The sequence below is a fragment of the Toxorhynchites rutilus genome, chromosome 3 (genome assembly GCF_029784135.1).
Source record: "Toxorhynchites rutilus septentrionalis strain SRP chromosome 3, ASM2978413v1, whole genome shotgun sequence".
Classification (NCBI taxonomy): domain Eukaryota; kingdom Metazoa; phylum Arthropoda; class Insecta; order Diptera; family Culicidae; genus Toxorhynchites; species Toxorhynchites rutilus.
Genome location: NC_073746.1, coordinates 294845000 through 294860981, shown reverse-complemented (window position 1 = coordinate 294860981; position 15982 = coordinate 294845000). Strand labels below are relative to the sequence as shown.

The window sequence follows — 15982 nt, the reverse complement described above, 5'->3', positions numbered from 1 at the left end:
TAACAAACGACTTTTCTATAAAAAAATTTACATTACAAAATTTCAGTACATTTTTCATCATTAGAAAAAAAGGTTAAAAATCGAAAAAAAACTATGGATGGGTTATACCTATGATATAACCGCAAGGTTGACGTAGGACTGCCATTGGCTTAGTAATCATTTGTGTTTTTCCAATTAGCAATAATCGCACTTCGAATGTTCCTCATTCGGTATGATATCGCCGCTGCGCAGAGCTGTTGATTAAATTATGGATTAAACTAGTGAATGAATGAAACAATTTACGAATTCAATTGCCAACAAATCCCAATTTAGGTCAATTCATGCATTATGGTAGTGGTTATCGCAGCAAATAGTTATCAACATTTTGTCTAATCATCAAACGGTATGCGTAGAAGTTCAGTTAGCTGAAGGGGAATGTAGTCTTGAACAACCGAGCCAAAGCGTTGCATTTGTACCCGCTTTTGTAGACCGTGTTAGCAAAACGCATTCCGGAGTGTAAAAATGCATGGAGGGTATAAAAAGTACTGTCGAGATCTGGAATGCCGATTTTCCCAATTCATTGGTTTCGGAATCTGTGTTGGGAAAATATATTCCGGTTTGTAAAAACGTAAGCGAGTACAAAAGTACTCGCAGCTTGCATCTCATTTGCAATGCCAATTTCTCCCGGCTCCATGGTTTTGAAGTCGGTGTTAGGGAAACATTCCGATTTGCAAAAACACAAACGAGTACAAAAGTACCAGATGCTTGTATCTATATTGCCATGCCGATTTCCCTAGGCTCCATGGTTTTGAAGTCTGTGTTAGGAAAACGTTCCGATTTGCAAAAGTGCAAACGAGTACGAAAGTACTCGCTGCTTGCATCTATTTTGCAATGCCAGTTTCCCCAGACTCCATGGTTTTGAAGTCTGTGTTAGGGAAATATTCAGATTTGCAAAAGCGCAAACGAGTACAAAAGTACCCGCTGCTTATATCCATTTTGCAATGCCCATTTCCCCAGGATCCATGGTTTTAAAGTCTGTGTTAGGGAAACATCCATTCATTCCTGCGATGGTACCTCAATCGCTATTCAATTATAACTGAGTGGATTTCGGCGAGCGGCGGCGCTCGCTTATATACCGATTGGTGATTTCAAGAACCTGTTTTGAAAGCAATTTTAAGGCTATTGAAACAAGTTTTTGGATCGAAAAGCAACAAGTATATAACGCGTAGACATTTTATCTTTCGAATGAAGTGTTTATCATACCCTTTCGTTCAGTTGTTTAGGATCTACTAACGCTCACTATCTCGGTCTCCGGCGTAACGCTTTCGTTTTCGAAACTTTGATTTTACACCCCGGTATAGAAATGAAAGACGTAGTCCTACGTCAAAAACATGCGGGTACGAAAGTACCCCCGGCTTGCATGAAGCAACAACTTCAACTTATACTTTTTATATTATAGAGCCTTTAAACTTGAAAGTTCATTCATTCATTCGCCTCTAATGTCTGCAAGATTTTCCCAGGTTCCTAAGTTTAGAAGAGCATGTTAAGGAAACAGATTCTAGTCTGCACGAAGGCAAGCGAGTTCGGAAGTACTCGCAGTTTGAATTTATTTGCAATGCCGATTTTCCCAGGCACCTTGGTTTAGAAGTCCTTATTAGTCACATTTCAGTCGAAACAAAAATACCCCAGACCTGCATGAATTTGCAATGCCAATTTCCTCAGACACCTTGGTTCAGAAGTCTGTGTTGGGGAAACACATTTCAGTCGGAACAAAAATACCCCCGACTTGCATGAATTCGCAATGCCAATTTCCCCACGATACATGGATTCGAAGTCTGTGTTAGGGAAACACATTTCAGTCGGAACAAAAATACCCCCGACTTTCATGTATTTGCTATGCCGATTTATCCAGCATTGCTTGGTTTTTAAGTCTGTGTTAGGGAACACGTTTCGGTGAGAACAAAAATCCCCATGCTTTCAAGTGTTTGCATTGCCGATTTCCTCAAGACTGCTTAGTTATGATGGCTGTGTTGGGGAAACCGTAAATCGGGCCAATCAAAACGAGGTAGTTAGGGCTTAACGCTTAACATTTTACAGTTATTCAATTGTTTATCTAATGAAAAATAACATTTTATTAATTGCGATAGATGCGTAGAAATATCCCCTGTCGATTGATGCAAACATCTTTCCGATCCATTAAGAAATGTTCAAGTTATAAGCATTCGGAATCTTTCATTTTTCCTGCATGTTCTGTGTTTAGGTTTTCATTTTACCCCCCATATACTCCGGTTAGACGTAGTCCCACGTCAAAATTAGAGGTAAAGTGGTACCCTAGTGGGGCAAAAGTAGTCAATCGCAGATAACATGTTAATTGGGATAGATTATACGTTTTTTGTCCAGATTTGTTTTAATCATTATTGAAATAAAAGGGAAATGTATGAAATAAGCTTGTCCCAATCACCTAGAGTTGTAATTAAATTCTTCGCATGCATGCAAAAACATAGTAAGAAACACATAACGTTTCACATAATGTGGCTTGGTTTAGTTGGTGCGGCATATTTTTTCCAGGGCCAAAGCCTCAAAAGAGACCCCTTCAAGAGCAGAATGTGATAAGGTATATCAGCTTTAGTAAACAGAACATTGTAAGTCGTTATCCACCACTTTGCCCCCAAACTTCAAAGTAATTTCTATGCGAAATAATCGTTGAGGTTAAACGAAATATCTGTTCACTTATCCTTGAATATGTGAACAGTCGTCCAAACTAATGATTTGTCGAAGATATCAGGTCGAATAAACTAAATTTCAAGAGAAATTCCTTTAATGCGATGCGCACAAAACTACGGTCAAATAGCTATCGAGAGAGCGATTTCTGTTTTCATCTATATTTTGACATACGACAGTTCTACTGAAGTACAGGATGGCTCAGAAGTTTTGAAAATCTTCAAGCATAAGGTGGCTGTTCGCGCCCGAAAAATCATCGCAGCAGTTTACGTCGTTGTCACAACAAAATTTTTATATTTCATATGTTCCTATAACGCAACGCCATTAAAGCAACATAAAGGGTGTGTCACATCAAATTGCATCACGGAAAAAACGCTGTAGAAATTTAATTTTTAGGAATTATATATTCAGCTTTCGTTTATAATCAGATAAGAGTGTATAGATCACGTTGGCCATGCTTCACTATCAATTTTTCGTAAATTTGGAAAAATGTCGTCGAACGAAAAAGAGCGTCGTGAATTAATCCTGCGCACTCATTTCGAGAATCCGGAGTTGTCACATCGGGACATCGGTAAGATGCTGGGAATCGTCCAATCCACGGTCAGCATAGTACTAAAACGATACTTCGAGAACCTAACCATCGACCGGAAGGTGAAGAAGGACAAAAATGGATGCTCCGTCAGTGAAAAAGATCACAAGCGCGTAGTTAAGCAGTTTAGACGTGATCCGAGAAGTTCGGTCCGGGATGTCGCCAATAAGCTGAATTTGTCAAATTCATTCATCCAGCGGACCAAGCAGCGGGAGGGCCTGCGTACATACAAGGTTCAGAAGGCTCCTAACCGCGACGAAAGGCAAAACATGGTGGGGACGCGACGCGAGCCCGGAAGCTGTACACCGAAATGCTGACGAAGCCGCATTGCCTGGTAATGGACGACGAAACCTACGTCAAAGCGGACTTTCGTCAGCTGCCGGGCCTGTTGTTCTTCTCCGCAGAGGACAAATTCAGCGTTCCGGAGGAGATTCGCAAGCAGAAACTATCCAAGTTTGCCAAAAAGTACATGGTGTGGCAAGCGATCTGCTCTTGCGGAAAGCGGAGCGCCCCCTTCGTGATGACCGGCACGGTAAACGGGCAGGTTTACCTTAAGGAGTGCCTACAGAAGCGCTTACTACCACTATTGAAGCAGCACGAGGGCCCGACCATCTTCTGGCCGGATCTCGCTTCGTGCCACTATTCAAAGGACGTGTTGGAGTGGTACGAAGCCAACGGGGTCACCTTCGTGCCAAAGGAAATGAACCCGCCAACGCGCCGGAGCTTCGCCCAATAGAGAAATATTGGGCGATTATGAAGCAGGCCCTCCGGAAGAACCCAAAAGTTGTCAAATCGGAGGCGGACTTCAAGAGGAAATGGATTTCTGTTCAAAAAAAACTACAACCTGACGTTGTACAGAACCTTATGGACGGGGTAAAGAGGAAGGTGCGAGCATACGGGCTTGGGCTCGAAGTATGAATAAAAAGAAAATGCCAAAAGTTGTTTAATAGTTTTTATTTTACTGTCTAAAATTTTCAAAAGGATCGGTCTACTGGGTGAATTTCTACAGCGTTTTTTCCGTGATGCAATTTGATGTGACACACCCTTTATTAGTAATGCTTGTTCCTATGGTAACCAAACAAATCATGCCAAACAACCGATAAAACAAATATAACAGCGAATATGATTGGTCACCCCAACTCTTTCGAAGTGTATAGAATGAAAACCAATCTAGGATTTGGATTATCAGTTATCGAACCTCCGAGGTGAAGGGTAGAATTGGCAACCAGTGAAACCAGATCCAGTCCCAGCCCTCCTAGTGCCGAGTTAACTACTACATTCCGTGGTGACGATGAGTCCAGTTCCAGCCCTCACAGTGCTAGTGCCAGGTTAACCCCTGAAATTGAAAAATTGAAATTGGAAAATTGATTTTGGGGGTCGATGAGGTCTAAAAATCGACCCCTATTCATTTACACAAGTTCTTATTTGAAACTTTCTTGATACTGTATAAGTTGTATTACGTGAAGCAAGTTGTTGTAATGATGACTAATATTTTAGTAGAACGAATGAAGTCATGATCAAAGTCAAGTCCGAACAACTCATCGACTAATTTAATTCAAGAAATTACAACGTGATCACACAGTTGAATAATGTGAACTAAAATGAAGTGATTGAAAAATAATTTAAAAGACATTTAGTTACGCGTAGCGTTTTTTCTGTTACTTCAGGATACTTGGTCGATGTTAAGTCAGACCGGTCCAAGTGACATTTTCATGATTTCGAGAAGCTTGAAGCTAGGTGATATAAAGGATTTTCATTGATCATTCAAAATAATCTCGATCCGTTGTTCCTGCTGTACGCTTGATTTTTCAGATCGGATAAATGTGGTATGTACCTTACAACATGCTTAACGTAATTCAATCAATAACTCGAAATTTCTTATTTTGCGACCTGGTCCCCTCTGACTTAACAACGACCTCTTGTCACCGAAAATTTTTAATATTCAGTTTTCTTTGTTTTCGTTTTGTTACGCCGATTGGTGTCTAATGCAAATTTTCTATACAATAGTGACTATATGCAAGTTTATCAATGAGTAGACTCGTGAACATACCTGAAACAACTAGTACTTACACTCACAAAAACGCGTAGTAAAATAAGCTACAAAATATTTGGGTACTTTTGTACCCGCATGCATCTTTACCCTCGGGATATGTGCAGACTTCAAACGCGATATGAACACAATGCTTTGGCTCGGTTATTCGAAGATATCCTCTGATGTCTTCTGCTCACTGAACTTGTACGTATATCGTTTGGCAAAATGTTGATAACAATTTGATGCAATAACGTCGATAACGTCGATTGAACAACTTACATGTCGAAATTAAAACAGAGTGCCCTGAAGCTCAATCAATCAAGCAAGTTTGCGGTTCGAGAAGTACGTACGTGGGAGATGCAATGAATTCAGAGGGAAATGTAAAATACATTGATCGTTTAGCCATTCTGGCGTTCACATATTTTGGAAGTCCACGAGAAATGAATGAAATGAACAAGGTATCATGCCATACGACTTGCAACGAAGAAAGTAATCTATCACAATGCATGAATTGATCTAAACTGGGATTTGTTAGCATTTGAATTCGGGAATTGTTTCATTCAATCACTGGTTTAATCAATAATTTAATCAATACACTCAAATGACTACTGAGACTATGATAGTTCTACGTCAACCTTGCAATTGTATTTTAGGTATAACCCACCCATAGTTTTTGAATGCGTCTTTCGGGAACATATTTTTATCCTTACTTTGCGATTTTAAAGTTAGTTCCGAAAATTAATTACTTTAGTATTTGTATGTAATTTGTATTAAAAATTCTTAATTACACTTGATAATTACTGAAGTTCATGTATACATTTATTTTGTTCAATTTTAATAAGAAAACAATGTCAAGTTTTCTCATTTCATCAACCGCATAGTTTTCAGATTAATAAGTATTATGTATGAATAAGAAAGAAAGAAATTTGATTATAGGGGTCTATGGTATCACTTCATTCAGGAAAAGGGGTCTATTGCCCAAAACAGTTTGAGAATCCCTGATCCACAAATACTGCAATATTTGAAATACTGCAGACATGAGTGAAATATTTCACACAACAGAAGGGGGTAAAATAGGGTTTGTTACGTACGAAACGCAGTTTTTAAGATGGCGACGAATAAAAAAAACTGGATTTGCCCGAATCTTCTGTTCACAGTGTGTTAAAAACAATTTCTGGAGTTTGGCATTCGAAGGGAAGCAAATATTGGCAAAAATATTGGACGTGCTATGGATAGAAAGATGAAGGAGATTCTGTTCAAAAATGTACACAAAAATACCATTAAAGTCATTATTTTCCTTTTCTTCTGTTTATTTAATTATGCAGAAGAAGACGAGGAGTCATTATTTATCATTTTTAAACACATATCTAAATAGTTAAGATCTACATAAATATAGGCCTAAGTCAAATAAATCTATGACTACAGAAATATATTATAGATATAAATAGCATTTTCTCCTTCGATACCACATTGTCCGGGACATTGCTTTTGCTGAATAAATTTCCTGTCTGATGGTATATAACACAATATATGTCGCAATAACGATTTTGAGTAATATGCGTTTGAAAATTCTTAATGAATCGTTACATTTTTCGTAGAGTTACCCTCCTACATAGAAATCAAAGACATAGTCCTATGTCAAAACGACTATTCCTCGCAAGGAATAATTCCACAATCATCATATCAACAAGCCGCTGGAATTCTGGAAACGTGTCACCTGGTCGGATGAGTCAAAATTCTAACTGTTCAACATAAAACGGGGAATAGAAGTTTGGTGAAAGAGCGATAACTTTTCATAACTTTTGAACTACTACACCGATTTCGATGATATCAAATATCAAATATTAAATAAAAGGCAACGATCAAATTAAAGGCAATCAAATTAAAGACAATAAACCAACGTTCTTTCGAAATATATTACACTTGTAAACCATTTGTTTTTTTTTCCATAATTATTGATTATATTTGTTTTGCATAGTTTCCATGGTCTCGGAACCAAGGGCGCTATATTTTTTTTATATCTTTTTTCTAGAAATCTGAGAATTTTTTACACAGCATATCCAACAATCAGAGAGGTGTATTTTTCATTTTAAAATTATGATTTTCAAAAGTTAACCGATGATTCAACAAATCTAATATTCCCCTATCCTTTTTTTAGAAGATACTACACTTGCAAAAAAAAAGTATTTCCCATGTTCCTATTAGCTGTTCATTAAGCTATTGCAACCTGAACATCTAAACTTTGAAAAATCATAACTCAAAAACGAAACAAAACATCTATCTGATTTTAGGATATGTTATGTAAAAAAACCTCAGCTCTCAAGAACAAATATAGCGCCCTTGGTCCTAAACCATGTAAACTATAAAAAACAAAATCCATTTTTTGGCAAGTTTGATATTTTTTCAATGAAGATTATCTTATTGGGTTCAATTTGATATGTCGATCATCTGAATCGGTTCTGTATTTCAAAAGTTATATTTTTTTCATTTCTGGATAAAGGGGAAAAAAATGATTTCTTGAACACTCGGTTAACTTTGAAAAAGCATAGCTTCTTCATAGATGCTACAGTATACCACGAAGACAATCAAGAATGGAGGAGGCAACATTATGGTGTGGGCGTGCTTCTCCTGGTACGGGGTTAGACTCGGTGGATAAGAATATGGATCACCCATCCCTTCATCGGCTCCAGGAAAGCATGGAGGGCTGGGTCAGGCGTTGCTACATGTGTGTTGCTTCAGATGGATCATTTTTGAGGGAGATAAAATAAATTTGCCTAAAATGTAGCTCTATTTGTTTTATTTAAAACTTCCCGGTACATTCGGATCATAGGGTAAAGAACCTATGGGAGATCGTGAAAAAATCGGTGTGCACGTAATAGTCGAAGAATAAGCAGCAACCGTGGAATAGGATCCAAGCTTATTGGTACGCCATCCGGGTCACCACGTGTCAGAAGCTGGTGGAATCTATGCCGAACCGGGTGCGAGAAGTAATACATAACAAAGGTTACGCAACAATGTACTAACCATGGAAGCTTTTCACGGTATGAATTTTTATGTTTTTAATTTTTTAACAATGAACTTGTCGTAATTTTTGTTGCATCATTTTAGTTGTTAAGTATGCTTATAACGCATTTTTCAATGAATGACTATTGTTTTAACTACAGCTGTTATAAATTTCTTCGAACAACTCAAATAAATTATTATAAATGGAGGGAAGCACTGGAATGGAGTTTTTTTTCAAAGTTTTGTCACTTTCTTTTTTTGCTTGAGCAGTGGTCGTAATGTTTTGTCCGACACTGTAACAACTGATTTAGATTTGATTCTATAAAACACGTATACATGAAACAGAAATATTAAAATAGTATTTTCGATAATTAATATGAGTCAATAATACACTATTAACTTTTTGTGGTCATATGGCTGCTCTAAGCCCCACAGCAGGGAATCATACTAAATACTATATTCAACCATGTGATCATTTTACACTTTACCCACTGCAAAGGGTTAATATGAACAATATTTTTTGTTTCATTTTGTTGATATTTCCTAAAACCGTAAACATCAAGATAAATCTCAAAGAAACTTGAGTCATCGTCAAAAAGGAAGACGGGGTAAGACCGTCCCCCTAAGAAAACCAATTTTCATTCAAACGTCTTTCAGGATTTCCCCTATTTGTTGTACTACATATCATTGAGTATCCAATAATATACTACTAAAAAATGTGTAACTGTTGATTGTAGGGGAAATGAGGTTAAAATGAACAGGATTGGTAAAATGAGCCAGTGCTCAAACTTCGATAATTTAACTATAAACAAACTGATACTTCTCCGTTATCCTATTCTTAGAGCATTTGAAACTGTCAAATGTAAAAAATAATAAATAAAAAGGAAATTTCTCTCACGGTTGCCATTTTGATGTAGTTTTGTGCGCATCGTATTTAAGGAATTTCCCGTGAAATTCAAATTATTCGTGCTGATATCTTCGACAAATCATCAGTTTGGACAACTGTTCACATATTCAATGAAAGGTAAAAAGCTAGTTTTTTTTTTTTTGTTGTTTGGGGCAAAATGAGCCACCACTGGATAACGACTAACAATGCCATGTTTTCCAAAGCTGATCTACCTCATCAAATGTTGCTTTTCAAGAGGTTCCTTTTGTGGCATTGACTCTGAAAAAATATGCCACCTCGACCTAAACCAAACCTCAATATGTGAAGCGTTTTGTGTTTCTTACTACTTTTTCGCACGTATGAGTAAATTCTAATTTCTACTCTAGGTGAATAAGCTTGATTCATACATGTACCTACTATTTCATTGATGATTTAAACAAATTTAGATAAGGAACAACGCATTAATCTATCCCATTTAGCATGATATGTGTGATTGTTCATTTTACCACAACCATGTGATCATTTTAACCGCACAATAAAAAATGCTCGATTTTATATCTTATTTTCTTTTAATGAAAAATGTACTATTTTTATTTTTCATAATAAAAACCGTTTGATATCTTGAACAACAGTTAGTTAAGCTATAATATTCTTCGAAGAACGGAAATTGTAGCAGTACGCGGATGCAGTAAATGGGCATATTCCTTAGGGTGTGATGGACGGTATTCGGAATTGTTTGCGATAATTCACAAGAAACACAATTTTACGAAAGGACACTTTATTTCAACGGACACTACATTTATTGGGGACAACTATTTTACGACTAACTAATTTAAAATCTGTGGTGGCGAACGAAAGCTCATCAGCTGTGTTATGCTGTTGTATTGGTGAATTTCTTGTTGATGTAACTAAGCGAGATCGACGTATAGCCTATTTCGAAATGCAATCACAGGGTTGAACAGCAATTGATTTCGGGCGAAATTCAATCGTCACTCACCCGTTGCTTATTAAATACACTAACTACTAACTCAACTCAACATCGCCGCCACCTTGAAATAATAATTTCAACATCTACCTACATCTAATCTTACTACATTGGTTCTGTTTACATAACACAAAAACGATCAATACAATTTTGATTTCATCACATTTCTACAAACATTTTAAACATTGTTCGCTGCTTCCATCTCTGGTGCATCATAAGGTAACAAACAAATCTTCGTTATCGGTCGTTTAAGTATTCCTCGAGCTGTTTGCAGTGTTACCACTCGGATGAGCTGATCTGGACCTGGATGCGCTGAAAGGATTCTGCCGAGTGACCATTTGACTGGGTGTTGAAATTCATCCACAACGAGTACAAGACGGCCTACGTTGAATTCGTTGTTTGGTTTCCTTCTGGTGGTGCATCGTTGCATTTCTTGGAGATATTCCTTTCTCCAATGGTGCCAAAATTGTTGGTAGGTTTGTTGCATTTTTTGATAGTGATCGAGTCTGTTCAACGGGAGATTTCTGACGTCGATTTCAGCTACTGTCTGCATGGTGGTTCCAATCAGGAAGTGAGCCGGTGTTAGGCAGGCGAAGTCGTTGGGATCTTCAGACATCGGAACCAAAGGACGGGAGTTCATTGCAGCTTCGATTTGAGTGAGCACCGTAGACATATCCTCGAATGACAGACGAGTATTTCCCAGCTGGCGATACAGATGTTTTTTGGCGATTTTCACGGCAGCTTCCCAGAGCCCGCCGAAGTGCGGTGCTCTAGGTGGATTCATGTGCCAAGTGATGCCTTCGTTCGTGCAGACGGTGGAAATGTGTTCGCATGATTGTTGTAATAAACGGTGAACTTCTGCTAGGTGGTTTTTCGCCCCCTCGAAGTTCTTTCCATTGTCCGAGAAAATCTCGGCAGGGCGTCCTCGGCGAGCGACGAATCGGCGTATTGCGGCTATGAAAGCTGGAGTAGTAAGATCACTGACGAGTTCTATATGGACTGCTTTCGTGCAAAAGCAGACAAATATGCTTATGTATGCTTTCATGGCGGCTGCACGTCTGTGGGTGGGCTTCAAATATATTGGACCAGCATAGTCCACTCCAGTGCTCGAGAACGGACGGCTTTGAGTTATGCGATGAATGGGCAGCTGTCCCATTTTTTGGTTTTCAGGAACGGGATTAGCTCGGGCGCACCGATAGCATCCGCGAATCACGCTACGGACTAGTCGTCTTCTATTTATGGGCCAGTATTTTTCGCTCATTGTAGAGAGTGTGAGGCGGCCGCCACCGTGGATGAGTTTCAGGTGGTAGTGCGTTGCAAGTAGGCGAGAGAAGGGATGGAAACTGGGCAACAATATTGGGTGTTTTGTGATGTAGGACTGATCGGACAACCTCAACCTCCCTCCCACTCTTATGATTCCCTCAGGGTCAAGGAAAGGGCATAACAGTCGTGTTTTTGAATGATTGGATACCGCTTGGTTTGCTTTTAGGTCACGGATTTCTTCTTTGAAAGCATCTGCTTGGGTAAGTATGATGAGGGTCGATTGAGCTGCGTTTAGTTCTTCTACCGAAAGACACAAGTCAGTAGGAATGCTGATTGCTGTTGACTGAGGAACTATTCTGGATTGGAGGCATCTGATAAATCGGAGACAATATGCAGTAACTCGAAGGAGACGATTATAACTAGAAAATCTGGAGAAATATTCGTTGCATGTTGATTGTGTTGCGGATAATGCGACAACATTTTTTCTTCGTTCCTTTCCGTTTTCAGGGTAGTTTGTGATATTCGATCTTGGCCATTGATTTTCAGGTAACGCTAGCCAAGGTGGACCATGCTTCCATGCGGCACTGTCTATGAATTCATCCGCTCTCATGCCGCGTGATACAAGGTCTGCGGGATTTTCCTTTCCTGCGACGTGATTCCATTGCGACACGCGCGTCATATTCTGGATTTCCGACACTCTATTCGCAATAAATGTTTTCCAGGTATTTGGTGGAGCCTTTATCCATTGCAAGGTCACAGTAGAGTCTGACCAAAGGTAAGAGGAAGAGATTTCGATCTGCAGTGCTTGCTGAACTCTGGCATGGAGTTTTGCGCCGAGAGTTGCTGCGCATAATTCTAGTCGTGGGAGGCTTATTCGCTTGAGAGGAGCAACACGGGATTTCGCTGCTAGTAGTTGGACGGAAATGTTGCCCTGGGTATCAACACATCTTGCGTACGTGCAAGCGCCATAAGCTGACTCTGAAGCATCGGAAAAGGTGTGTAGGTGGACTGTTGATCGCGGAAGCATAGCGTAACGGTTTATACGGAATTCTGTCAATGATGGTAGATGTTCGTAGAAGTTTTTCCACTTCACCACAATGCCTGAAGGTAATTCATCATCCCATCCACATGATTCCATCCAAATGAGTTGCATAAGAATTTTTCCTTGAATGATGACAGGAGCTATCAAACCCAAAGGATCAAACAACTGAGCGATAGCGGATAAAATTTTTCTTTTTGTGATCATCTCATCTTCCCGTTTGATGTTGGCATCGAATCGAAACAGATCATTTTGTGGTTCCCAGCTTATTCCCAGTGCTTTTACCGTTTCACCTTTGTCGAATTTCATAGTGGATTGCATACCAATTTGGTCTTCTCGTAAGCCTCGTACGATTTCTAGTTTATTCGAAGTCCATTTTCGTAAATTGAAACCTCCTTTTCCCAACAATTCATTGAGTTCCTGTCGCAGCTTCATGGCATCTTCCACAGTCTGAGCTCCCCCAATAAAATCGTCCATGTAAAATGATTTTCGGAGAGCCGCACTACCGGCTGGATACGATATTGCTTCATCGTTGGCAAGCTGAAGTAGTGTTCGGGTAGCGAGAAAGGACGATGGACCAAGACCGTAGGTAACGGTTTGCAGCTCGTATGTACAAATGGGATCACACGCATTGAATCTCCATAAAATGCGTTGAAATGGGGTGTCATTTGGATGTAGGAGTATCTGGCGGTACATTTTCTCAATGTCCGCCACCAATGCCACAGGAAATGTGCGGAAGCGTAGGATGATGGATAGCAGATCATCCTGGATTACTGGTCCTACCAATAAGCCATCGTTCAGGGAATGGCCGGTGGAAGTTCTAGCGGATGCATCGAACACTACGCGGACCTTCGTGGTAGCGCTCGATTCTTTCATTACGGGATGGTGAGGGAGGAAACAACCTTTGTAATGTTGGGGTTCGGTAGGCAACACCGCCTTCATTTGGCCAAGCTCTATGTATTCTTCAATGAATTTTCGATATTCATCTTTCAACGCTGGATCACGCTCCAATCGTTTCTCCAGTAGCAAATATCTACGAAAGGCACAATTTTTGGACTCTCCTACTATTTTCTCAAAATTCGGGCGACGAGGGAGACGTACTACGTATCTTCCTGTCTCGTTTCTCATAACGGTAGCGGAGTATAACTCCTCGCATTGCTTCTCTTCCATTGAGTAATTTGGCTGGTCTGGCAGGTCTTCAATTTTCCAGAAACGTTCTAAACTGTCCTCAAGTGCTACTAACGAAACGGTGGTTACAGTGCATGATGAGGTTCCATTATCGGGTCGGGTTATATCCGCTGTGCCTGAGACCAGCCAGCCGAACACACTATCTACTAGCAATGGGAGCGGTTTAGGAAGTTGAATATTTGCTGAAGTCTTGAGACAGGAGAAGAAGTGCGCGTTTCCAATGAGCATATCAATTCCAGACGACTTGTTGAAATTGGGGTCAGCGAGGAATAATTTTTTGGGAAGTTTCCAATGCTCAATAGGAATATCTTGAGCCGGCAACTGGGGCATAATGTTATTCAGCACTAGGAAATCTACATTGAGTGCGAAGTTCTCTTTTCTTGAACGGATTTCTGTGAACACAGATTCTGTAGCATACTGGGGTTTATTTCCGACACCATGGATCGACACGTTTACTCGTTTTCTTCTCAATCGAAGTAATTGAGCCATTCGCTCCGATATTATGTTGGGTTGGGAACCGCAATCGAGAAGTGCTCTGGCTAAGTGCTCATTTCCGTAGCAGTCTACGACAATCAGTAAAGCGGTTAACATAAAAGTATTTTTACTGCGCTCATGCAACGGGAAACTATATTCTACCTCACACGGATCAACGGCTGATGGAGTTGAACGAGCAGGATTTTCGCAGGGTGTAACATTCACTTGAACAGGCATACTGGGAACACGGGTGGATGGAGATGGATTCTGATCGGCTGCTGATCTGTTTACATTGGTGCTGAATGCTGAATGTAGCAGTGAATGATGACGTTTCTTACATATTTTGCAGGAATATTTTGATGAACAATTTCGTGAAAAATGATCCGAACGAAAACAATTCAGACACAGACGTTTCGCGTTAACCACCTTCATTTTTTCAGCGATGGGCATTTTGCTGAACTTCCAGCATTTTATAAGCGGATGATGCTGATCACAAGCGTAACATTTGGCGGACTGGTTTTCAACTGCAGCATGAGAATAATAATTGGAATGAGCTGATTTCTTGTTTATGTGGCAATTGTGGGAAGTGGAAGATGACTCCGTTATGAGCTGATGGTTAACTGAGATGGACTCCAAGACTCTCATACGACGCTGGAGGAAATCTATTAAACATGTGTAGGTTGGTTTCGTCAATGTTGAAGCATGATCTTCCCAAACCTTAAGGGTGTCATCATGCAAACGTGTACATAAGAGGTGCTCCAGCATCGAACTCCAAGCACTAATAGGCTCCCCAAGTTGCTCCAGTATCTTTACGTGACGCTCAAATTCGTCCACAATCCCATGCAAAGAAGAAGCTGATTCAATTTGCATCTTTGGCGACTCAAACAAAGCTTGCAAATGAGATTTTTTCAGAAGATATTCATTCGCATATCTGTTGACGAGTGCTTCCCAAGCCAAGCGATAATTCGCCGAACTGATCCCAATTGATTCGATCAGTTGGGCGGCCTCTCCCTTCAAAGCAGCTTTTAGGTAGTGAAATTTCTGGACTTCAACGACCTCAGAATTGTTGTGAATCAGGGCCTCAAAGGTGTCATGAAACGCAAGCCAGTCTTTGTAATCTCCAGAGAACTCAGGTAAAGAAATCGTCGGAAGCTTCAAACCCTTTAGAGTGGAAGGTGCAGCGTTACGAGGGAGGTTGTCTAGTACATCAATAGGAGGAGGAAGTTTGGATTGCAGAAAGGCTTTTATTCGGAAGAATAGTGTTTCAAACTCAGAGCGAATTTCCATATTTCTCACCCGTTCTTGTTCGTTGTCTGCCATGTCTTCTAATGCCACTTGTATTTCCTCCATCCCATTGCAAATACCATCCAAATGCTGCAGCCTTACAGCGACCTCGAGCTTGTCCCGTTCCTCGTCGTACTGCGTCATGAACTGGTCCGCTCGGCCGAGCGACGCTACCATGGTTTCTCTCCGCGATCTCAGTTGCTGCTTCGTGCGACGATCCTCCATGGCGATGATAAAATCGAAACCAGAAGCACGATCTGTCAATAATAAGACCTGGTAGCACTGACAAAAAACGTAAACTTCTTGGAAAGGTCCTCACCTGACCAAGGCAAAGGTAATGCCTCGTATAATTGTTTTAAATATTCTGCCACAATCGTCCGCTTCCGTTCAATTTTCGCCGTTCTTGTACCTGTATTCAACAGGCCTTGTATTTTTTGGAAAATTACAGGAAATCCGGTATTTGCCGATGCTGACTATTGGTGAATGCTGTCCTTTGCTTGTCCAACAGGATACAATGTTGAATACCAGGGGGTCCTCAA

At 40.1% G+C, this 15982-nt stretch overlaps 2 protein-coding genes across 6 annotated transcripts in view; both read right to left on the bottom strand.

Annotated features, from left to right (window-relative positions):
• LOC129773633 (tetratricopeptide repeat protein 28) overlaps window positions 1–15982 on the bottom strand; it is a 472791-nt gene that overhangs the window by 404493 nt on the left and 52316 nt on the right. The window lies entirely within an intron of this gene.
• On the bottom strand, window positions 10374–15668 carry LOC129774319 (uncharacterized). Its single transcript, XM_055778035.1, has one exon. It carries the CDS (start codon window positions 15666–15668, stop codon window positions 10374–10376), a length of 5295 nt encoding a protein of 1764 aa, XP_055634010.1.

Excerpts from the sequence above, each read along its gene's own strand:
- LOC129774319 (XM_055778035.1), bottom strand. The coding sequence starts at position 15,668 with ATGGAGGATCGTCGCACGAAGCAGCAACTGAGATCGCGGAGAGAAACC.